The following is a 26,694-nucleotide window of genomic DNA, read 5'->3' as shown; positions in this document are numbered from 1 at the left end:
GTTGATTTAGTGATGTTTCCTTTATATTTCAATTTCTTTTAAAATATATACATATATAGAGATAGATAGATCCTAATTAAGAAGACTTTATTCAAAACCAAGCCTAACTATTAAAGTTATATAAAAAGAAAAGTCAGTGTTAAAGAAACTGATTTTTATTTTTTTTATTTATTTTTTTTGGCCATGCCACACGGCTTGCGGGATCTTAGTTCCCCAACCAGGGATTGAACCCGTGCCCCCTGCAGTGGAAGCGCAGAGTCTTAACCACTGGACCGCCAGGGAAGTCCCTGCTTTTTAATTTGAAAACTCTAAAATTAAAAATTCTAGAATGTTAAGTAAACACAAATATATACTTTTTCAAATACTCAGATTTACTATGCAGGCATCCTAAAACTTTTTAAGTAAATGCAGTGATTGCTTTTGCAATAGCTTCATGATTTGAGCACAGAGATCAAGTATATGCAGAACAACACCTATGAAGAGACTTCCCACTTCCCAAGGGTAGTGTTAATTCCACAGCTTTACTGTACAACACCAGTCCCCAACTTTTTTGGCACCAGGGACCAGTTTCATGGAAGACCACTTTTCCACACACATGGGATGGGGGGATGGTTTCAGGATGATTTGAGTGCATTACATTTATTGTGCACTTTATTTCTCTTATTACATTGTAATATATAATGAAATAATTATACAACTCACCATAATGCAGAATCAGTGGGAGCCCTGAGCTTGTTTTCCTGAAACTAGATGGTCCCATCTGGGGGTGATGGGAGACAGTGACACCCAAAGTGTGTTGCTTATGTCCAGGCTACTCCGTAAGATGCAGCTTCATTGTCACTTGCCACTCACTGATAGGGTTTTGATATGAGTCTGCAGGCAGTTGATTTATTATGGTCTCTGTGCAGTCAAACCTCTCTGCTAATGATAATCTGTATTTGAAGCCACACCCCAGCACTAGCATCACCGCCTCAGCTCCACCTCAGATCATCAGGTATTAGATTCTCATAAGGAGCACTCAACCTAGATCCCTCGCATGTGCAGTTCACAGTAGGGTTCACGCTCCTATGAGAATCTCATGCCACCGCTGATCTGACAGGAGGCGGGGCTCAGACAGTAGTGCAAGCGATGGGGAGCGGCTGTAAATACAGATGAAGCTTTGCTCGCTCGCCGGCTGCTCAACTCCTGCTGTGCGGCCCGGTTCCTACCTGGGGGTTGGGGACACCTGCTGTATAACATTAAATTGGACCATAGATGGTTGGATGAAGTTTCACATACAGTATGTATGCAAATCCATGTAATGCTGAGTGTAGCTCTGATGAGGTTATGCTGAGTTTAAAATCATGAGGACTAAAGGGAGGTAGGAGGAGTTAATAGTGAGGAGGAGCTCATAGGGAGAAGGTGGTCTCCCCAGTTAAATCAAAGTAGGATCTTCCCAAGAACCACTGTGCTCTGTAGCTGAGAGAGAAATAGTTGGTTAAATTCTGCTTACAAAAATTAAATTTTATGTATCTCACTGGTGAAATAAAGAAGAGTAGTACTCCTTACCTTCCCTTGGAAAAAGAACTTAATACTTACACTCTACAGATACTAACATTTATCAGCTGAATATTACCAAGTCAAAAATTTTTAAAACAATACCTGTATTGTATAGTACTGAAAGAGACGATGCAATTCAAAATGTGACTACTTCATAACTCTCTCAGAAAGAAAAGGTCTACTGTCTAAAACTAGTTCCAAACTCTCACAACAAATCAGTCACCTGCGAAACCTTTGTAAACACAGAGTCCTGAGTCCTACCCCAGATTTACCGAACCTGTGTGTCCAGGGATAGAACTGGAATATTAGTATTAAAAAAAAAAAAAAAAAAAAAAAAAAAAAGAGGCCAGAAAGCTAGCTGACTGTTTTTCTGCCTTATGAGGACACAGCAAAAAGACAGCTCTCTGTAAACCGGGGAGAGGTCACTCGCTAAGAATATGACCATGCTGGCACCCTGATCTCAAACTTCCAACCTGCAGAACTGTGAGAAAAAAAAATGTCGGTTGAGGCATCCAGTCTATAGTAGTTTGTTCTAGCAACCCAAAATGACTCAGACATTCACACTGAAATATAGACAAGCATTCTATATGCAAATTGGAGGCAAAATATCCTTATAGGATCTATATTTTGAAATTCTGTCAGTAACTGGATTTTTTTAAATGCATGTAGCATTGCAAACATTAAATGCTTCAATAATTTAAAAAATAAAAAGTAAAATAAAAATAGAACAAAAGCCCTCACCGATGATTCTGATGCAGGCAAGTTTGAGAACCACTGACTTAAATTCATTATGTCTTTGACTTCAGAAAAATCATATTACCAAAAATAAAAGCAAAATGGAGCATATTAGAAGAAAACATGGTCAAGCATTTCTCCCATAGGGTGAGTTTTTATAAAAACATTGGGTGACGCTAAATCACTGACAATACTAGTGATAATATGCCCAAGAAAGGGCATTGCCCCTGAGCAAGAGTTACCAATCACAGAGTTTGTTCAGTGGTGCTTAGATTTTACAATTAAAATTAAAAATTTTTATTTAAATACACCTATAGCAGGTATGCATTTTACTCTACAAACACATGTTTTTTAAATGGCACATGACTTTATTTTCTTTAAATCTAATTACATCTGATAGTAGGGCCCTATCTTGCCTACCTCTCCTCTTAAAGTTCTTCCTTGGACATCAATCCTTTAGGAGCTCAGACTTTTGAAGAGCAAAAACTTGGAAGAGCATTTCTTTGGGAAAATTCTGCTTTCCTTCCTGTATCACAAGTCTCCAGTGAGCCAAGGGAATATAGTCAAATATAAGTTCATTGCACTGACAGAATAGCTGCTTCAAACTTGGGGAAGAAAAAACATAGTAAGTTCCAAACACAAATTAATATTTCAATAAGTTATCCTACCCCTCTCCTGTATTATTTACACTTTAGAAAAAACAGGCTATGTTAGTCAAATTCAGATATGCCACTACCCCTTTTTATTATGAAACAAATGTTATATGTCATAAATGTTAAATGTTGTAAAGGAATCTTTGGTACTTCTAGGTCCCTTAAGTACATAGCTACCATCTTACAGCAGACCAGACAATGTCCTTATGGCTAAATGCATATCTGAGTCAGGAGTAGCTGTTGATCATCTCATGGACCTATCACAGATGCCAATGGCAAGAAATTAGAGGCTGTGGGGAGGTGAATTGAGATTTCTAATCCAATTTCCATACCCCTATTAGATTGCCACCTAAATACCTTGAGTCTCTTGTGTGTAACTACAAGCTTATTATAGGAAACCATTGATCTAGATGCTTCAGTAAACACAAGAGATTCAACAATGCAGACAACTACCACATACACTGCTGGCAATTCTTATTTTGCTTTACATTTTCCCACTTAGTATCCTTCAGTGAAATATTGCATAGTGAACATTGGAGTCAGAGAGACCTGCCTTCAAATCACGTTTTGACCACTCCCTCATTGGTACCACCTTATCCTCTCTGAGCCTCAGTTTCCTTATCCAAAAACTATAGGTAATATCCACTGTGAAAGTCTGTTGCTATGAGGATTAAAGGTGGTGATGTACGTGACCAAACAGTGACTGAGAAATAGGGATTCTCTGCTATTAATAATAAACTTATATTCAACCATTTTCCTTCCCTACCCCCCATCCCCAAAATTCAATTCCAAAGCTCAAAATTCAATTCCAAAGCTCAGGAAAGTCATGTAGATTTTACAGAATATTTCATATGAAGACAAAAGAGAAGATTATGGAATGACTTTTAAGCTCTATATTCTGCATTCCACCTTGCTGGCACTGAGGTGTCCTGAACTAAACTGAAAACCTATGAAGTCCACTGGCTCTTTGATGCTCTGACCATTACTTTTCACTATCTGTTTCTTTATTATGACCCTCATGTAGTTTTGCTGCATGATATCCATCTTAGTTGTGATCAGAATGTATCATTCTAAATTTTCTCCCTTCTACTGAATCTCTTCCAGATTGGTTAGATATGGTAGATGGAAGCCTCCACTCTACTGATAATCTTAAAAAGAAAAAGAAAAATCTCCTCCATCCGGCTTCACTGCTGTATCTTCATTTCAGTAGTGCATTTAAAAGCAGCTTTTGCTTCCATTGGATGTACTGGTCTAGTTGGGATTTCCCAAAAGAAGCAGTCTTGTCTAGATCCTCCTTATTGGCCAGGAGTCCTCTTTGCAGATGGACTTCAATGCCAATTATCTCATCCCTCTGGGTGTTTTGTGCTCTTACTCAGCCTGCTGGAAATACCTTGGCCAACAGCATACAAGGAGAGATCTCTTATTTAAAATTCCTCAGAGCATGAACAAGAGGTCCATCGGTATGATTATCCCAAAAATGCGTTTGTCAGGGAGGGAGGGGAGGTTTGGGAAATAATGAGAATAGTCTGGTGACTGTGGGGAATACAATTAATATTGGCTGAGTTCTGCCAATGTCAAGCATTCTGATAAGTCATTTGGATACTTTTTTTCTGTTTATTTTCACAATATCCTGTCATGTACTATCTATCACAATTGTGCAGAACTGAAAATCAGAAAGATGAGGTAACTTGACTGAATCTGCACAGCTGATAGGTAGGAGAGTTGGGACTCAAACTCGGTTTGTGTTTCACTAAAATGTGTTACCACCTAGAATATTAAATATTCATAAAATTCTTCAAATATACCTAACCCCAAGATTTGAGGGAGTTTATTTTGTCTATTAAAATAGATACTCTGCTATAAATGAGTTCATATGCTGTGCATTGCCATATTTTCAGACATATCTTCCACTTTTCCCCTTCGTGCCCCCATGCTCCAACCAGCTCAACCAGATAACTAACTAGCTTTACCAGCCTCCCTGACTGCTCTTGCAATACTCGGCCAAACATATGCTTCCCTTAGCCATCGCCATCTTTATTTTCACATGTCCAAATACTATCCATTTTTCTCGTCCCAGCTCCAATGATGCCTCCTCATAAGGTTCTTCCTACTTCTTTCTGCAGGATATCATTTCCTCTTCATCTGAATTCCCAAGACAGTCTATCCTTCCCCCGCCATCACATGTAGCTGGTTTTAGCCTTATTTGATTAAACACGCACACGCACACGCATACACATATCGTCTCTCTAAGACAAAGTGATGCTTGAGAGAAGAATCTATGTTGGATCGGATTTTTATCTTCCACATCATCTAGATTCATACATAAAAATAGGACACAAATATAGTTATTTATTGAGCTTCTACCATATGGCAGTGATTATTTAAGGCTTTGTATAGTGCATCTCATTTAATCTCCTAGCAATCCTATAAGGTAGGGCTTAAGGTAAAGCATTTTCTAGATAAGGCAGCCAAGATTCAATTTAAGTAATTTCCCCAGAGTCACACAGCTAAGTAAGTAGAACAGAATTCAAACCCAGATTTTGTAGTCTGGAAGCTCATGTTCTTTCCACCATGTCCATAGCCTCCCTGCATGGTTTCTAAGTGTGTAAGTATATGTTAAATGAATGAGTAGATGCATTAGTAAAAAGACTACAGTTGCTGTAAATGTGTTTTAATTGTCATCATTTCTATAAAAGGATCCTAGTTAGCACATAATTTCCCTGAAGTAGACTAAATCTTAACTGTAATCTTCTTTTTTTTAAGTGTTTTTATTTTATTTTATTTTATTTCAAATGACCAGAAATTGAGTTTATTCAGGAATAGTGGAGGGACTGCAATTAAGAAACACATGCTGTGAACCAGCTCCAGTGAGTCCCTTGAGGATTAGGGATGGGCTGTATTTATGGACAAGGAGTACAAAGCAGGGGGAGGTCCAGCCAGAGTCCCAGCAGCAAGTTCATTGGCTTGAGGATGGGGACGGATTCTCGGTGTAATCGTCTTAATATTGAATATATTTGTATAACTCAAGACATACGAGATTCTGACAAAATTAAATAACAAATATGGTGATATCCATTAAGCCATGCTGTTAGTCATAACCAGTTTTCATAATGCTACATTACCACTCTTATAATAACTTGTTAGTACCTATACATCATACAGAAATAAAAGTTGCTCATTATTAAATAAAAATTAGCCCTATAATGGGAAAATGTATATTTTCCATTTCTGTTGTTTGAGAATATGTAGATCTTTGGGGCTGAATTGAACAATACCCAATACAAATCTCTAATAGTCCCCTGGAATAAAAGAAAATTTTTAAAAATAATTTTAAAATATGGGAAAATAAGAAAATCAACATTGCCTATAATTCCACCACTCAGAGAAAGCACTGTTAACGTTTCAGTGACTTTTCCAAACTTACATATAGGCATAGAGATATACCTCTCACAGAATTGGCCTCATACTACATATGCAGATTTATGGCTTTTTATCTCTCAGTTTATATGATAAACAATTTTTAATATCATTTAAAAGTTATTTAGAAAACATGCAATATTGAGAGAAAATAAAAATTTTATGTAGATGTATTTCCCAGACATGATATTCAGTAAATTCCCTGACATATGCTTCCAGACTCTTTTTTTCTCGGTATCTATTATATAAAATTGAGATCATACTTTATGTTTTTTATCATTTACAAAAATTGGATTAAACTGTATATATACTATTTTAGCCTGCATTCTTCATTTAATAATATGTTGTGAATATCTTTTCATGTCACCAAATCTGCTTCCATGGCAATGTTTTTAATACTTACGTGTCCGTTCAGTACTGATGACCATACATGTTTTTTCCAGTGTTTTGCTTTGACGGACTTTGTAACCATGACGTTCTGTGTATACCTATTGTACTCAATTTTGTAGGACACATTCCTGGAAGTGGGATTTCTGGGTCATAAGTTCAGCAGTTTATACCACTGCCACTGATGTATAAAGAAGGTATTTGCAGCTATTAGAGAAAAGGTAGATGGTGCTATGTGAACTGACTTGGAAGGATGTCTAATATACAATTTAAAATTTTTAAATAAAAACAACTGCATAATAATATATATAATATGATCTAGATCAAATTTTTATTTAAATATTATCTGTCTCCAGCTTATGTGTAGATTTGAGTATAGATATGAATTCGGGCATAGGTATAGAGATATAGCATTGAACACTGGGAATACAAAAATAAATTAAGAACATTTGCTGACTTAAAAGAATGCAGCAAACCAAAATGGGACTCAGAGTAAACAATTAAATTATACCACAGTGTGAATGTATATGCTGGAAGGCAGAGTACTGGCGACACAGTGGAGAGCTTGCAAGTCAAAGGGCCATCTGGCTGCCAGATAAAATAATGATGCCCATTTAAATTTGAATTTAAACACTGGATTTCACCTATGATAAACAATGAGGAGTTTTCAGTATAAATATGTCCTATGCAATACTAGCATATTTATATTAAAAATGATTCATTATTTACCTGAGATTCACATTTAACTGAGCATCCTGTATTTTTATTTGCTAAATCTGGCAATCTTAAGCATGGCCAGAAACATGGTTTTGTCATCATAAGAGGAAATCAACTCTTAAGAATGAATTCACATCCACAAAAGGGACTAAAGATGGATGTATAAACTGGGTACCCGACTGCCAGATTTCTTGTTTAAATGTCTGTGGCAATCATGACATTTACTAAGTGCCAGTCAGGCGCTGTGCTAAGTCCTGTTCAAGCATCATTTCGTCTAATATTCATCAGGCCCTAAGAAGTAGGCACTATTCCTGATCACAAGAGAAGAAACCGAGGCACAGAGGTAAACAAATTGCCCAAGATCACATGGTTTCTAAGTAATGAGGCTGGAACTTGAATCAGACTCACAGCTTGCTCTCTTTGTTCTATTCTCTACTGCCTTTAAAATAGGAGCTATAATTGCCAGGATGACCGAGAAAATATAATTAGACCCTTGAGGGAAAGTATATGCTAGACAGAGATTTTTTTAAAATAAAACATAATGGTTACATACCCAGGCTTTGCAGAGAGGCGACCTGGATTCAAAGCCCATCCCTCCCACTAACAGGTCAGCTCTATGAGGAGAGGCAAGGTACTGCTAAGTCTTGCAGATAGTAGTATTACATATGCCTTAGAATTAATGGGTAAATTACATAATATATGATATATAAAGCATATGTAGCACAATGTCCGCCTCACAGTAAGTTCCTGAGGTATTTGTAAGTAGATGTTGATGATGTTGTTTTTGTTATTATTATTTAAAATACTCAGAGTACAAAACCAAGCAATCATAAAGAATACACTATATAGGAGTTTTGAAGAGAGAAAAATCTGCAATCCGCCTCCATAAACTTCAGAGGCTTTATGGAGAAAGTAGGATTGAGACCCTGCTAGAAACCAGGAACAAGTTATACATACATTCACCGGAACTTCCTAAAATATATGGTTGGAAGAAAGGACCAATCAATGTGAATTTTAGTTGGATGTGAACTATCAACTCAAGATAACTTATGACCTCAGGCTATCTCTTCATCCGATTTTAGAAGTGCAATCCTCTGGAAAGAGAGCAAGGCAGTGTGATAGCAATATTTTGTTCTTATGGAGGTCTTATCCTTCCTTCCTGGCTACTAGACAGTCTTCATAACCTGCCGGCAATAACAGACCCGGAAGAGTAAATGACAACAGCTGCATGAAATAGAGGAAAATGTACCATTTCCTAAAGGACGGAAAAGAAACCCATTTAAGGGATTTGGTTAAAGCCAGTTCATGCTTCCTGTTGATAAGTAGAGCATATATTTGAACATTATCTTTCCTACAAGGGAGCTGCTCTTATACTTCACCTGAGCTTTCATTCAGTTAAAGGCATAAGGGGTTTTCTCCCCTAGAGTCAGTATTAATAATGTAAACTCGACATACAGAAGTATATAGTTGAATTAACATATCGCATTCTGTTTTAGAAGATATGATTTAGCTAAACATATTCAGAAATTCATATGTAGGCGTGAATTTTAAAACTCAAGACCTAATCTGATTTAGAAACCTTTAGTTGCAGCGTTACAGATAGAAATCATCTTGGAGCCTCTGAGGAAAGAAAATTATTGCTGTAGAGGTAGAGTTTTTGTTTTGTAATATTATGTTTTAATACCATGATAAACAGAGAGAAACCCTAGTGAGATATTAAGCTTTGGACCTTATTGGAGGTGGGGGGGATTGTGATGTTCCCCATATTTTTCTATTGTTCAAACTCTTTTGTTGTTTCCAAATTTTTCCCCCAAAGGAATGGTTTTGCTTTCTTTATACCATCTTTGAACAGACCTGGCTGAGAATATGAAGATGTGGGTAGTTACTCCACAGACCAAACCTTAGAATACCAGTGGGATGCCCGGCTTACCTCAAACGGTTGTGCCCCGCCTACAGCTCTGCCAAAAGGGCAAACCCAAAAGGATCGGGTGGCTCACCCACCAGCCAGACCCGAATGGACTGAGTGTGTACTTGACCCAAAGGAGGCCAATTTAGAAGCTAGCCAGTGACCAATAATGTGCTTTACTCAAAAAAGTGAACTAGGTCTATCAAATTCTCTCTTCAGAATTTTTCATTGAAAAGTAGGCCAAGTGAGCAACTATAAGTGAAAGGAGAAGCTAATAGTTAATGATGTAAAGGAGGCCAGAGGGTCCATCATGAGTCATAGGCAAGTTGATGTTATCAGAAAGCATAAGCTAAGAGCAAGCAGAAACTGTGAGGCAGAGAGTATCTCATTTCTAAACTATCAGTTAACAAAAGTGGTGAGTAGAGAGAGAAGAAAGAAATAGCACAGAGAGGAAAGGTGTCATCTTGAAGGGAAAGCTCTGGAATAAAGATCCAGCTCATCGGATCTCACCCTTCCTCATCTCTGCCAGTTCAGCTTTTTCTGAGTTCCCCTGTGCATATGTCCTACTACTTGAAGTAGCTCAAATAAGTCACTGTTCCTTGCAATCAAATTTCCTTGCCAAAAAAATGTTTGCTCAGTGACAGAGGGAACATTTTATCTTATTCACTAATCTATATATATCTAGTACCTCTCTCTGGGCCTGGTACAGAGTAGGCCTTTGGTAAATATTTATGAAGTGAATGAATAAATATGCAAATGAACTGTCAAAATGATTAAACTCATTTAATTGCATTCAGTGCCCACTAACCTCCATGGCTTCCCATCGCCTTTGAATATTATAGTTGTACACAGGACCTGCCCATCTTCTCAAGTCTGTCTCCTACTCAAGCCTTTAACAAATTCCCTAAATGGGGCTTGTTTTCAGATTCCCCTTTAACTTTGCACACACTGTGTATTACCACTTCCTAGAAAGCCCTCTTTCATCCCACCCCCACCCTGCACCTGAAGCCTACTTTCCCCTGTGGTTTCTTTCACATCTTAGTTCAAATCTCTTTTCCAAGTGGTAAGAGAATTAGGTGTTCTCACTTCCCACTCCCTGACAACCCCATATATAATTTTGTACTCCAATAAAATATTTTCCTGTATCATTAAAATTTTTCATGAATATTAACTTTAATAACTAAACATGGGGATATATCTTATATTCTATACCTTTATCTATTTGTTGGACATTTTGATTGTTTCCTTTTGTTCTGTTTTGCTCGTATAACAAACCACAAAGACTTTCTGTGGAAGCCTTTATTCACTTTTTTTTTTCTCTTCTTAAGATTGCACACAGGAGGTAGAATTGCTGAAACAAAGGGCAGGATTATTCTAAAACTCCTGAAATATTTTGCCAAATTGCTTTCTTGAGATGTTTTAAGGGGGTTTTATACTTCATAGCACCAGCAATATGAGTGTCTGTCTTACCATACCACAACTAAATTATGACTTATCGATTTGAAAATCCTTTATTATTTTTAAACAGGCAAAGGGGGAGTATCATTTAATTTGTATTATTTTTATTCCTGCTGAGATTAAACACTTATATTTGTGTGTCTATTTGTCATTTTTATTTCCTCTTTTGTGATTGGGTACTAGCAGCCTCTATTTTCTATTGAAAGTTTGTGTTTTTTCTTATTGAGCTGTAGGAACATCTTTAAAATATTGATAAATATATTTGAGTAGATATTTCCCCAGCTTGTTTCTTGTTTATAAGTTTTTTTTTTACTTCAGTGGTTTTACATTTTATGTAGCCAAATCTCTCATCTTTTATGTGATTTCTTCTATTTATCATATGCTTAATATTTTCTTTTCCATCAAGATGCTATGTAACTATTAACCTGATTTTTTTCTGTAGATTTATATTTTATCCCATGAGGTCAGTTAAAATTTTTTTTTAATCTTTAAAAGTAGGTTTACAAAGAATTAAAAAGTTTAAACACTACAACAGGACATATTAAACGTTCCTCCAACACTTCAAATCCATGTCTCAAAGTCCTTGGTCTGGCCGTACTGATCTGGTGTCTTAGATTATATTTGTTTCAACATCTTTCAGAATGCCACAAAAATACTATTGTAGCTGGACACATTCACCCAATACCACAGTACTGTGATTCCTACGCTCTTTGGAAATATGCCTGTTAATAGTCACCATTGTCAAGGTCATCGACTTTCAACATCTTATTCCAATAAAACATTCATGAACCATTTATAACCCACTGTCATAAAAGGGGCCAATTTTGCTGAAACCCAAACATTCTTTTGAGGAAATAAAACACTTAATAATGCAAAACTTTTAAAATGACTTTAAGTGGTCTGCCATTTCTCTCCTCAATAAGCAAACATAGCAAAATATAACTGAGAGTGATGTTTATAGAGAGAAAATGGGGAATCCATCCTAATTTCTGTTTTTAAAAAGTAAATATTTATAGATTATGGTACATAGACTATTATTAATAACAAATTACTTATGGCCCAACAGTTTGCTATGACACCACAGCTGTGAGCCACACAGGAAAGCAAATCATTATGAAGGTGCAGGTATAAATGTGGGGTTAGAGTTGGGGATGATATCTTGTTAAAGGCAAAGAAAATAATTGAGGAGATCAGAGAAAGTGAGCATCACCCTCACGTGGCTCTGATACAGGATCAATTGCCTTTACAATCAGGAGTAAAAGTGAGCCTTTAGAAGGCACTATTAGCCAGTGCCTTTTGTGATACTGAAAACCACTGATTGTTACTTTCTTACACATTATAATAAAGTGAGAGCAACATTCTCAGAGGCTTTGCTTCTCTGCAGTATGAGTGCCTGAGGGTAATAATCGAGATAATATGGCTGCTGTTTGATGAGGTCGCAGTGAGTGCCATGCACTGAGCTCGGTGCTTTATATGCATTCTTCCTCTATTTCTCACAGCTACCCTCAGGCTGATATTGCTGTGCCCACTTTACAAATGAGGATGCTGAGGCTGAGAGAAGTGACGAAACAGGGTAGAATTTGGAGAACCAGAATCCAAACCTAGCTCTGTTTCTTTGCACTCACCACACCGCTTCATAATAATTTACTTCTGTGTAGAATTTTACAATTCACAACTTTGCTGGTCTACAAAGAAGGTTTTTTAGTATCATTAAAATGAGGAAGCTAAGTTTTGGAAAAGTTACATGAGTGTGGTACAAATAGGCATCTACTCCAAGGGCCCCAGTGGTAGAAGTCTTTGGGGGCCCAATCTGATGATACTAGAATTAAGGGGATGAATGGGCTCTTACAATTCATCTAGACCAATCTGTTCTCCAGATCTCTCTATATCAGACTTTAAGTTCCTGATAGTACCTTAGCCAAATGGCTAACACTTTTCTGCTTAAAGTGTAAGAGAAATCAGCCTCTTCCTTAATCCTTATCATTATAATGTCAAATTCATGTGTTGAGCCACATAGTTCACTCCTTGATCCGATATTCTCTTTTATCCCCTAATTACTTTTAGGCTTCCCAAAATTCTGTGCTTAAGACCTATTAGCCCAGGCCTGAAATTCAATCCTCCTATAATTCCTTCTCCAAATCCTTTGCTCAAAAAGCAATGTATTATTTATAAAGAAGAATATGAGGCACGCTTTTAAGGTTTAAAAATCTTTTTCTCCAGATTACATCAGGCAATATTCTAGATGCTTAGGCGTACAAGCCCTCGGCCAACCAACTGCCATCATTAAGGCAGTTTGGGTCTATGTCCTGCTAATGTAGTGCATGGGGCTGGATGCTCCCTGCCCATTTAGGGCAGCCAACGAAGGTCACAGCAGGATGAGGGTTGGAGAAACTGAATGGTATACATATTTATCCATCTCAGTCTATATGTCAGAGAGATTTATGGTCAACGGCATACAAATACATAACCCAAATCCTTCCTACTGCAATTTTAGGCTCTTCCTTTTAGTTCTAGCTCAGGAAGAGAGAATTAAAAGTACTGATCATGTTTTTTTATTACAGCTCTAGTCCTTTTCTATGACAGTGCTTCATTCATACCTTCTTATGCTCATGGAAGCTATGGAGAAACAAAGATAAATGAGATTTGGTCCTGATCCTCTCTGAGTTAATAGTCTAGAGAAGGAAAGAGCCCAGTGCACCAAATATGACAGTATAATGAGGTGAGAACCCTGCCTGAGATGGCCTGAGGACTTTGAAAGCAGTACCTTTAATGGAGACTTGGAAAGCTCAGGAAAGTGAGTCACTCTTCCTGTACCTCTAAGAGAAACGAGTCATATTCCTTTGACCTCCTATCTTCAGGTGCCATACAGATGAGTATTTACAATCACCATCACTGTCATCATCATCATTGTATTTAACTGGTCTCTGGTACAGGGCTGGGAGTTAGGGTGTGGCAAGTAAAACACACAGGTCAAGTGCAAAATTTAAGGGGGTACCAGAAAACTCAGTAATTTAGATAATAATGTTTTAATACAGTATTTTAGAAAATAAAAGTAATGCAAAGTGAACAAAATTTTAAAGACAGGATCAGCATGGTATTGGTCTCAGGTTCAAGCATTTGTCTTTTATTTTGGGGTGGCATAGTCTATTTGAGGTGATCTGAAAAGGACAATGAAAACAAAGTACCTGTTTTATTTTCACTCTTTTGATTGCAAACAAAAGATCTGACCTAAGCTCCAGTAAGGAAATACGGTAGGATGTGATAGTTGATTTTCATTATACAACTAATGTCATATGGGAACCAGCAGAGAAGTTCAGTAGCATGAGCCTGAATAGCCCCCTTAAAAAATGAACCCAGACCCTTATTTTGGATTCAAGAAACTGCTAGATACTTTTCACAACAAAATTTGGTGCTCTGTAATTAATGGACACAGCTACAGCTGCCCTCTACCTGTCTGCATCTTTCCCTTCTGCTACCAGTTTACAATTATTTTCTGCTCCTTTATTCACTTTCCATAGGAGTATCTAATTGGCGTTGACTCTTTTGAGCACTACCGTACAAGCCATGGTTGCAGAGTCAGGGGTCCAGTCCTGGTCCAAACAGCTTTGGCTAGGGAGGGGACTGAGTTGGGTTGGAGTCAAGTGGAGCAAATGGGAAGGAGCAGTTGCAGGCAAGGTAATTTTCCTTAGAATAGGGTTAGGTGAAGCACCTGCCTCTAATACACCAGCATTGTGGACTAGCAATTGAAACTGCCCCCAGAAAGCAGAATAAATAGCAAGTGCTAATGGTGTTCCGAGAAAAGAAAGATCACCAAGGGCCAGGGTGTGCTAATTATATGCTATAAGAGCCTGCAATTATAAACCCATAGATATGCAAATAAATGCTGATGGCTCAGCACTGGAGACTACAAAGCCATTTATCTATGGCCCCTGATAAGTGGACAGCAAGATAAATGATTTGTTTATAAATTCACTTAGAGATTACACTAATCTCTAACTACCTTTCCCCCCTTCTGGGGGCATCCACAAAATAAAGAGAGCCAGTAGGTACCTTGGATTGGATTTCCATATTCATGACCTTCTGACCTAGGCTACTCTGGAGGTTTGCAATGGGATAAACAGGCCCTTTCAATTGTGTCTGGCTTTCCCTGCGACACTTCTTTGCTGCATACATTGGAAGTGATGGTGACATCTGTTCTTGCCACCCGGATCCCTGTGACAGCTCATAAATTGTGTTTCTTGTCTGTCTGGCAGAGAGGTCACAGAGAATATAACTGCAGGGAAATACTAAGAATACTGTCTGCCGGCATTAGGCTTTATGGAACTCAAGGCTGAGAAGCCTCTGAGGGGCCCCGAGCTTGTGGGGTGACTCTCACAGGAAGTGAGAGCAGGCATTGCTGTGGCCAGACTTGCACATATATGAAGCCCATCCCTCTGAGAGTTGATAAACTGTGCACACCAAGTATTTAAAGCTGCCAGTTCCTAGTATTGAAATAAAGAAGTAATCTGAGATCATTAAAAAAAATTTTTTTAAGAAAAAAACCTGTCAGTTCCTGACAATTTTGGAGTTTCTGTCCTTCTGTCATCTAACCTGTAGTTAATGATGGTCTAAAAATTTTAAACCTAGTTAGGCGATTCAGCATAACTTAGGGCTTCTTGAAAATGCCAGAAGTCTTTTTTCATTTTCTCTCAGTGGAGAATGTTGATAAAAATATATATATATATACCTATAGATATACATCTCCATCCATTCATTCAAAGAGACATTTCTAAAGTACCTACTATGTGCCATTTCCTATGTTCAGACAGTAGTAGTAGTTACTGGATATTTTACCGTGGCTGGTATAGTACGTAACACATAATAGAATTCTAGGACTGTAAGAAAGCTAGCAGGCAGAAACCTTCAAATGTGAACCCCATTTTTATGTCACGTAAAAGGAGATTCTCGCTGATATTTTTAATTTAGTTGTTTGGTTGCATGAGGACTTTGTCAGTGTTTCAAGAAGTCTTTGTCAAGCCTGTCAAGTGTTTTGTTATGTTTTGGCGTTTTTTCATCTACCCATCTTCTGAGATATCAAGTGTTCTCACAATCAAGAAAAGACACTGGATTTGATATGTCTACTCTTTAGCCAGTGACTATACAAAATAACACGCAAAAAAACAGAAAAGGAATCAAAGCTGAGTGATAGGTAAAAATAAGCCTGCAATATGAGTAGCTGTATCTCTTTTGATTGACTTTGATAAAACTTTGAATCAAGAATAATTAAGCTTATGGGGCTTCCCTGGTGGCGCAGTGGTTGAGAGTCCGCCTGCCGATGCAGGGGATGCGGGTTCGTGCCCCGGTCCGGGAGGATCCCACGTGCCGCGGAGCGGCTGGGCCCGTGAGCCATGGCCGCTGAGCCTGCACGTCCGGAGCCTGTGCTCCGCAACGGGAGAGGCCACAACAGTGAGAGGCCCGCGTACCGCAAAAAAAATAAATAAAAAAGAGTAATTAAGCTTAGGCAAAGAATCAATCCACTGTGAAACAATCTGGAAGTGACTTTCTAAAATCCAATATGTTTAAGCCTGCCCCAAACACCAAATCTTCTAAATATGTGAGTTGTGAAATAATATTATGGTCATAAAATGGTTCCAAAAAATTTAGGTAAAAGGCTCACAAGTTCAGCACTGAACAGTGCGCTGGGCCTCATTTTTTTTTTTTTTTTTGTCTTGAATTTATTGTAGAGTTCAGAGACTAAAATGTTTTCCCTAATTTAGATGAGTACAATACAGGTAGGATTTTTTTTTCTTAAGGTATGTATGTATTAGCCAGCTTTGATTCTGATAATTTGTCTCAAAATATAGTGCTACTAAGGTAAGACTAGAAGAAAATTGGTAACATCATTTTCTTGGTCTGTGGAGACAACATCAGACTGAGAAAATTGAATAAGCTCTTTAGGCAGAAAGTACAATGTTACTGAAATGACATCACCATGACAATGTTTTATGGCCTCAAGGAAGTCATTGATTCCTTTATTCTTAGACCCTGTGCTGGCAGTTTAGATCAGCTACCTTCTTTTTTTAAACATCTTTATTGGAGTATAATTGCTTTACACTGGTGTGTTAGTTTCTGCTTTATAACAAAGCACATCAGCTATACATATACATATATCCCCATATCTCCTCCCTCTTGTGTCTCCCTCCCACCCTCCCTATCCCACCCCTCTAGGTGGTCACAAAGCACTGAGCTGATCTCCCTGTGCTTTGCGGCTGCTTCCCACTAGCTGGCTATTTTATATTTGGTAGTGTATATATGTCCATGACACTCTCTCATTTCGTCCCAGCTTACCCTTCCCCCTCCCCGTGTCCTCAAGTCCATTCTCTAGTAGGTCTGCGTCTTTATTCCTGTCCTGCCCCTAGGTTCTTCAGAACCATTTTTTTTTTTTTAGATTCCATATATATGTGTTAGCATGCAGTATTTGTTTTTCTCTTTCTGACTTACTTCACTCTGTATGACAGACTCTAGGTTCATCCACCTCACTACAAATAACTCAATTTCATTTCTTTTTATGGCTGAGTAATATTCCACTGTACATATGTGCCACATCTTCTTTATCCAATCATCTGTCGATGGACACTTCAGCTACCGTTTTATATATGTATTTTTTTAATAAAGATTCAGTGGGTTCTCTAAACAGCCAGGGGTTCTAAATTATATAGTCAGAAAGTAACATTCTTTAAATTTTTCTCTGTACAAAGAAAGTGTTATTTGGACTTCTGATAGAGTTAAATGTATTAGTACTTTATGGTAGGCCCTATCTGTAATTATTTCTTTGTATTAGATGATCAGTCTTACATTTTGTAGGAGTATATCTGTTAATATTAAGTCTTATTTATATAATAAAAAAATTACACTCGCTTAAACAAGATAGTTTATTTTTATACAAAGAAGATATCCAGAGTAGGTAGTCCAGAGGTGGTATAGTATCACACCATGTCATCAGTGACACAAGCTCCACCATTATGCTCTACAGTCTGTATTGTCTGCCTTCATTCTCAAGGTTGCTTCATGGTCCAGTGTGACTGTTGAAGCTCCAACCATCATATCTGGGTTCCAGGTAAGCAGAGGGAGGACGTGGGATAGAATAAAATTGCAGGGGTCTCAGCTAAATTAGCTTCCCTTTAAGCAGCCATCTCAGGAGTCCCACAACCACATCCATCTACAAGGCTGAGAAATAAAGTCTTTATTACAGGAAAAGTGCCCAATGAAAAAGTTGATATCTATTAATAAGAAAAAAGGATAAGAAATAAGAAATAGGAAAAATTAATGTTTGGGCAGCAATCCAGCCATCTCTGCCACAGTGGCTCTATTTCAGCATGGAAAAATTGGAGAATTATAGCAGGTCTCTTGTGATAACCTACCCAGAATAATTCCCATAGAGCTCATGCATGCCTCTTCATTTCTTATTTAATTCATATTTATGCAGCCTATTAATACAAAGCTTTTTCCAAGCTGAATTTTTGTGTAGACAACACATTTTAGGTACAAATAAGACTGTGATCTCCTAAGGCAACTTTAACCAGAATCATGAGTCTTTCTGTCTCTAAAACTATGGGAAATGTACATTAATCTTCATAAAGCTGATTATATCAACAAAGCAAAAACAGACCCCCTCCCCCCAAACAATAGTCAATCTATTTTAAAAGATGTGTTTCAGTGGCTAACTAAAAGTATCTTTCCTTTTACATTACTTCCCACAGTGTGAATTACTTATAAAAACTGATTTAAAAAAAAAAACTTTTTAAGAATGATTTTGCAGCTGCCTTTTTTAAGGGCTGGTGTTTACCATTATAAATTATGTGTATGTAGAATTGACAAACAGAAATTTACAAGCTTACTAGATTTTTTTTAAAATGGAGCACTTGTCTTCCCTAAGGATAGATTCCCTAATGTAAGAAAAAAGTCTGGCTCTTTTATTTAAAAAACCTTTAATTCTTCTTGTAAATGTTACAGGGTTAGCCACTGGGATAGAACAAGCCAAAGTACTTCATTTTACCCCTGAGATAGTTATTCTGGAGGACAAAATAGGCCTCCGGATTCCTCCTACCTACTCCTCAGCCCTTCTACTGTGTTACACAAAATAAACAGATCAAGGAATCTCTTTCCACGTGGTGGAAAGCTTTGTGTTAGAGAAGAATCCTAGTCTCTAGACAGTATGTCTAAGCCATGATTGGCCACAGTAATATTATAAATTAGGTAGTTTGTTTTTAATGCTTTGTTTATCCTCCTTTCTTCCATGTTCTCCATCCTCAGTCAGTTCAGGAAGCATTGACTGAGCACCTATTATACATTAGGGGCCATGTTGGGGGCTAGGGCTACAGAAACACAGACTGTGCCCTCACTGAGTTCACCACCTACGCTTCCTGTGCCTTTGTTCAGGCACGTGGCCACCACTTCCTGCCTCTGGTGTCTTGTGGCCCCTAGGGGTGCTATCTGCCTCCCCTGGGTATGACCTCATGGGTATCGCCCGGTTTCCTGACATGCTCCTTACCTTCCCGGCTAAGCCTACCCTTCCTGGGTCCATGGCCCAGACTGCCAGTAGTACTTCCTTTTAAGTTCCAATCTTTCCATTCTTACCTTAATGAAAAGGTATTGGTAGTAGTTTCAGACCATGTGTTTAAAAAGTGGGGAATAAAAAAAAAAAAAAAAAAAAAAAAAAAAAAAAAGTGGGGAATAGAGTTGTGAAAAAAATTTTTTAATAACCAAGGACTTTGTTTGTACATGGATCTTTGACCAAAAATTGTAGAAAATTTTACCCAGTCATACTATGCATGTTTGTAAATAGCAGCTATAAAAATGTTGCTATTTTAGATAATGTTACAGTATCCCTAGAGGAATTCACTTAATAGAAATTTTACTAAAATGATTATCCTCTTTGTAGAAAACTTTCTGAAGTCAATTATTGGGGGACAAACTATGAATAAATATATGGAGGAACCACTCAGGTCATATAACCTATTAGATTCCTGGGTAAGGCCAACCCCCACAAGGCACCAAAAAAAAAAAAACAAAAGCAATATAAATGTGGGAAGTTGTATTCATTTATTCATTCATACATGCAGTCAACAAATAGTTAATAGAATATGTACTGTGTGCCCCACTGTATTTTAAGTGGTTAACAAAATAAACATAGTCTCTCTCCTCATAGAATTTATGGTGTAGTGAGAGTGACAATAAAAATTTAAAATAAACAAAAAAAATTATTTCATGCCGAGAAAAAATATTATGAAGTATGAATAGGTGCTGTGAAAAATAACAGGGTGTCCTGGCCAAAGTGGTCAGGGAAGGTCTCTGAAGTTCACATTTAAGATGAGATTCAACAAGGGGGGTAATTGGGGGGGGGGCGGTGTGATGAATTGGGAGATTTGGATTGACATGTATACACTAATATGTATAAAATGGATAACTAATAAGAACCTGCTGTATAAAAAATAAATAAAATTAAGAAAAGAAAAAAAAAAGATGAGATTCAAGTTTAAGAAGGAGCCGTGCCAGAGAATCCCAAAGTCTGGCATTTCAGACTGGCTTATCCAAAAAGATATAACATTTAAAGGATGATTATGATGCTACTGAGGTATCTGACATATGGATTTTAGTCATGCCACATGTCAGCCGAAGTTCTAATTCCTAAGCCGAGAACCTGTTTCCTAAAGAGACTCTTAACTCAGGCCTGATGAAGCCCATGGCATTGTTTGGGTTGTTCACTTTTGAGTATGGTGAAATGCTGCTAGTTGCACAGTTGTTTAGTGTGTGTGCTAACCATGCATCTCTTTGTCTGCCTCTTGTATCACCAGGCCTCCGGAACCTGTTTACAGCACTGTGAACAAACTGTGCGATAAGCCTGCTTCTCCCAGGCACTATTCCCCTGTTGAGTGTGACAAAAGCTTCCTTCTCTCAGCTCCCTACCCCCACTACCACCTAGGCCTGCTCCCTGACTCTGAGATGACCAGGTACTGCATGAACTTCCTCACTTCATCTTCTCGAATTGCATGTGCTTCCACAAGGATGAATGGGTAGAATTCACCTCTGCTCACTGCTCTTGCACTCTACATCTTCCTCGGGGTGGAAAGATGTTCTGCTTCCTTGGGGCAATGGGAGAAATTAAGAACATTGACTTTTTTTTTCTAGTGTGATCACAGAGCACTTACACATGATCACATGATGCTCTAAATGTTCTTGATTCCCATGCATTTTTAATAAGGTATTATATTTTTCCAGAAGAATTAATTCTGAAATTTAATTAGCACTATTTTCCTCATACAGAAGGATGAAAGAGAACGTTTATTGAATACATTTTTGATTAATACATTTTGAATAATAATACCGTGCTCCATGCATAACAGCCTAAGAAGTAGATACTATTACTGCCATTTAATATTTTAGCTAAATTTTTAAATTAATACCACCATTTAACTGACTCCTTGAGGTATTAAACAACTCATCCAAAACTACAGAACTAGTTGGTTCTAACTAACCACAAAGAACATAATCTTCACCTTTACAGTATGTTAACATCTGTTATCTTATTTAGTTAGTCCCATTTTATATAAGAAAACTGAAATTCAGAGAAGTTAAGGCAGTTCCCTCGGTATGATCTTGCCAATAACTGTGGAGTCCAGATTTGATCTTAGAATGTTTTGAGTTTTTCCACAATTTGTAAACAAATTGTTCTAAGTCTAAAGGTTGGACATAATTCTGCATTATAATTCTAAAGCATATGTATGACAAATAATAAAACCTTATCTTCCTGTAGCAGCCAGTCAGAGAGAGAGAAGGAAAAAGAGAATACAATGTTCCATAAGGTAGTTCCAATTTAGTTTAAAGTGGGGAGATCTCAACTGTGATGTTTCTACATGTAATGGGGTGCTTATATTGTTATGTTTTCAGATAGAATATCTTCATATGTCTTCATAATATTATTAGGACTGAGAAAATACAGATTTTAGAGTGATTCATAGTGAAGAGGGTCTCCTTAGAACATCATCTCTGTCTTTGGAGATTTTCAAAGAATAAGTTTAGAAGTCAATTATTTGCCTCTCTAGGGGAGTTAAATAACAAATTTTAAGTTATATCTAACATTTCTAGAAATAAATGAGAAACATATTTTTGGCTATGTAATCAGCTGGGGCATTTTCACTAATTTGCAACAGGTAAAGCCTAATAGCTTTGCTTGTTTTAAAATTCTTTATAAATATTAATTAAATCCTCCTATACTTTTAACAAGTTATAAAAGCTTTTTCTTCGTACAGTGAACTATACAATTTTGAAGCTAAGAGGGCAAAGTCACCATAGCCATAGGGAAGTGAGAAGGAATGCACACACCTACAATAACGACTTTCTAGTAATTATGCATCTATAAATAGTCAGCTACATAAAGGCAGCTAACATTTATTGAGCTCTTCCTGTGTGCCAGGCGTGTTGTTAAGCACTTCTTACAATTATTTCTCCTAACCCTGACAATCACCTTATGAGGTAGATGTTATCATTATCTTCACTTTACAAATACAAAACTCGAGGCTTGAGAAGTTACCTGACATGCCCACGATCATCCACCGCTAAGTGGCAGGGCTGGGATCCAAACCCAGGTGACCATTAGCACCTGCATAGGCATAGGCATGACGGCCCAAACGTCTTTGCTTGCTGGAAAAATTCTCCATCCATTTCTCTTTGTCTTTCCTTTCTCTATTTTTATCCTGCCTGCTCATCTCCCTTTTCTGGCTCAGTGTCAATGAATCTTTTTTTTTTTTTTTTAACCCATGTTCTTTTTTGATGAACACAAAAATTACATTCCTTGCCTCCCACTGGGGATTGTGATGCATCCCTTCCTAAAAACTCACCAATACGTGGATGACAGAATCTACCTTTTGTATGGACCCACCAGATATGATTCTTCTCCATTTACTTTCTGTAATCTGTATTATGAAAACCACAGGGTTTTTTCCCCCAAATTAAAAAAAAAGATTACAGTATAATGTTGAACATGTGTTTTTCGTATTACACACCCTCAGCAGTCCTGATATGCACCAGTCCCCACCCTCACCCTTCATCTTCCCTTTGGGAATTCTATTTTCTATTTATTCTCATTCTGTCCCCATCTTTTTCCCTATTCTTTCCTTTCCTTTTCCATACTCTTTCATATTTATTTCTAGAAAAAAGTCATACACACACAGACACACCGATTTAGTGACATTGCCACCAATACACTGATACTGAAATTCTTGATTTCTCCCCCACTTTGTTCCCCTTCCACACTTGTCCAACTCAGTAAATGGCACATATATTTACTCCACTGCCCAAGCCAAAACTTGAAAATCACACTTCGCACTTTGTTTGCCCTCACACCCATCATTCAGTCTATGTTCAAGTCCTGTTGATTCTACCTGTGAAATATATCTCAAATCTATTAATTCTCCTCTACTTCTTTTTCCACCGCTTTAATCCAAGCCTCCATCATCTTCCACCTATAATAGTCTCCTAATTGGTCTCACCCCGTCCACTTTTGTCCTCCTCTTTTAGTCTCAGTGCAGCCAAAGTGATCTGTTAAAAATACAGATCAGATCTCTCTCTCTCCTTTGCATTAGGATAAAATGCAAAGTCATTAACATGGCATCCAGGCTGTGCATGATCAAGCCGCTGCCTGCCTCTTAAACATCTCATGTCACTCTTCCCTTGGCTGAACACACTGTTCACACCAGCCTTCCTTTTCTTCACAAAATGCACTGAATCTCTTCCTGTCTCAAGCGCTTCACACATGCTCATTCCTCAAACTGAAAAGCCCTTCCTACACTTTGCCTGATTAACTTCTGGTCATCTTAGGTCTAAGTTTAACCTGTACTTTCACAGAGAATCTCCTTGAAAAAGGAAATCAGGTCCTCTATTCTCTCTCTCTCTTTTTTCCCATATGACTCAAGCAATTTATAATTTACATTTATGTGATTTTTAAACCAAATGCCTATCTCACACTCTGTGCTGCAAGGTCAGTGAGTGAGTGAAACGCTGTCTATTTTGTTCACTGTTGTATCCCTAACACTTAGCCCAGTGCTGGCACAGCAGGGGCTGAGAAGTACTGAGTGCCTAATTAATGTGGAAATAAGATCTGAAGACAAGCAAACAGATACCTGTTTCAGGAACAGGTCATGGCTCAAGCTGTGCTTTACCCATTTTTTTACCTCCATGAATGAATGAATCCATGCATGGAAACAAATAACAATAGACTAGAACTAATTTTGTGTATTTCACTTTCACCTTCAATTTTCCTGACAGTCAATGTCTACATTACAGATTGATTAGGTAGCTCTCAGCTCTTCATGAAGACTGGGCAATTCCTTTCAGAGATTATTTACTTCCTCTCCAATGGGAAATACCTCTCTGAGCAGATGTTTCTTGAAATACAGCCAGTAATTCAGGGGACAAGTTCAAAGATTCTAGTTCCATTTATAATACCATCACTTGCTTTTTCCACTGTGACCTTGAATAACTTAGAGAATATCAGAGGTAGGTGAGAACTGAGAGTTAGATAGACAAGCCCTTATCCAACTCTGTTAATGATGAGGAACCCGGGCTTCACTGGTGGCGCAGTGGTTGAGAATCTGCCTGCTAATGCAGGGGACATGGGTTCGAGCCCTGGTCTGGGAGGATCCCACATGCCGCGGAGCAACTAGGCCCGTGAGCCACAATTACTGAGCCTGCGCGTCTGGAGCCTTTGCTCCGCAACGAGACAGGCCACAACAGTGAGAGGCCCGCGCACCACGATGAAGAGTGGCCCCCACTTGCCACAACTAGAGATAGCCCTCGCACAGAAACGAAGACCCAACACGCAAAAATTAATTAATTAATTAATAAACTCCTACCCCCATCATCTTCCAAAAAAAAACAAAAAAAAAATGATGAGGAACCCAATCCATTGTCTTCATGGGTCCACGTCTTACTTCTACTCATGGTAAAAATGAAAGTATTTAGGGATCTTCTGCCCTACAAAGAATATTATAAGAAAATATCAATTCATTCGACCAAGATTTATCAAGCACTGACAAAGTGCAAAATATTATACTAAGGACAACTTTTTACAAATATGTAAATTGAAGAGGCCAACCAAAAATTTTGAAGAAATGCCTAACCTTTAAGTCGCAATATGTTAATATATATTTTTCAGGGCATTTGAGAAATTCCCACAGTCTATTTCAGAAGTATGCCCATATTGATATAGTAATTACAGTCTCAGATGATGATGTAAGCTAGTTCTGTGAAAGTTAGCCCGTGAACCACGCTTCCCTGTGTACCAGTTAATCTCTAATTAGCATTCAGAAAAATGGAGGCAAGTGAGCAAAAGCAAGGAGTCAGTCGTCTGTATTCTCTGCCTTTTGAATACCCAAGTTCTCAGCTCTTTGAACTGATAGCAGATATCCCGGGATGAATTAATTGTATACACAATTTACTTCTATAACATCATCTAAAAGAAAACAGAGACGTTATAAGTTTTCCTTAGCAAAGCACTTTAAATTACTTGGCAAAGTGTCAGCTCCTAAGGCTGCAGATTATGTTTAGAGTAATTGACTTTTCAGATCTTGCAAAAGCAAGAAATGGGCAGAGCCTGGAATAAAACTAAAATTTGGAGCTCTATGAAAAACAAATGGGATTGCTGTGAGGCTCCTGCTTATCCAGTATATCTTTTTCTTTAAAAAAAAAAAAAAAAAAAGAAAGAAAGATGTAGTTTTTGATGTTGTAATTGGTTTTTCTACTTTGGGAAAATGGTAAGTTATTCAGCTTTTAATATTCCTGGGGCAAGGAAAATCATATTCTTGCCTGTTTTCTCGACATACGGCATATTTTCATTTGTCCTTTTACATAATTGGTCCTAATTATTGTTTTGTCGTTGATAAACAGAGACTGAGATAAACCAGATGAAGGCTAATTAAAATATGTGGGCAGATTTTGGATAGGAAATGGACTCTGAAGTATTAGGTGATCATAAAACATCTTTACTCCTTGAAGAGATGTATTCATGGGACTTCTACTAGGTCACCAGAGATTAACCTGGATGCTAGGGATTTAAAGATGAATAAGACATGGTCCTTCCCCTTAAGCAGTTCAACATGTAAATGAAGAATTCATTACTGTGCATTGTGATGTACATCTGCTAAAGGCCCTTGGTTTCTCCAGTGTACTTAAGTCTCTAGGTAACTAAAAGCAGACTGTTATAAGAGGTACTACTGATGGGAGCAAACATGCTCTCATGTCTCAGAAGGGAAGCAAACATGCTTCCCTTCTGCGAAGGTGTGAACTTACACATATACACAGGAATCTTCCCCACTCACACCTTATGTTATTAATTCCTAGTCATTTAGAAGAATCATTCTTCCTGGGAAACTTAACCTTATCTTTTCATAGGTCCATCTGCTAGACTAGTTTCTAACAATTTTCTACAGGGCTCAGATTCCATGTCTATAATTCACTCCTTGTGTAGAAATCAAAGTTGGCAGCCTCAAGCCATTCCTAGTTTGGGAACACAGAGCAAGATCTTTCTCTTACAAGATTTCAGCCATATGGCAAAGTGATGGTGGCCTATCTTTGGCAAGCATTCTCTTCTTATAAAATATTAGAAAATGTATCTATTAATGCTTTAACTGTCTCAAAGTCTATAAATCCAAAATCAAATATAACTTCTAGACATAATAATGCTATCATAAAAGTACATGTGAGTCTCTAAAGGTAAACAGAGGAGGAATCATCTAACCCAGCCTCTGCTTTTCTTAAAGTTTTCTCAAAGACACTGAGCTCATCAGTCAGATGAGGGAAGGAGTATGTTCCAAGTAAAAGGAGTAGCACAGAGTTAAGCCTCATGAC

General features: G+C 37.7%; 1 protein-coding gene across 7 annotated transcripts in view; it reads left to right on the top strand.

The window, feature by feature from the left end:
- The window catches only part of DLG2 (discs large MAGUK scaffold protein 2), a 1,231,136-nt gene that overhangs the window by 722,226 nt on the left and 482,216 nt on the right, over positions 1-26,694 (top strand). For 6 of the 7 annotated variants that reach the window (XR_014016293.1, XM_081239496.1, XM_081239495.1 and 3 more), the window contains one exon: positions 20,646-20,801. Coding sequence is in view for 6 of the 7 variants with exons in the window: in XM_081239496.1 (XP_081095622.1) it covers positions 20,646-20,801 (156 nt within the window). In the remaining variant the exon portion in view is untranslated. Of the gene's footprint in view, positions 1-20,645; positions 20,802-26,694 lie in introns of those variants that run through there. The other variant, XM_081239501.1, reaches the window with a different exon arrangement.

Source organism: Mesoplodon bidens (genome assembly GCF_964165515.1).
Source record: "Mesoplodon bidens genome assembly, chromosome: 7".
NCBI lineage: Eukaryota > Metazoa > Chordata > Mammalia > Artiodactyla > Ziphiidae > Mesoplodon > Mesoplodon bidens.
This window is presented reverse-complemented; position numbering and strand designations above follow the sequence as displayed.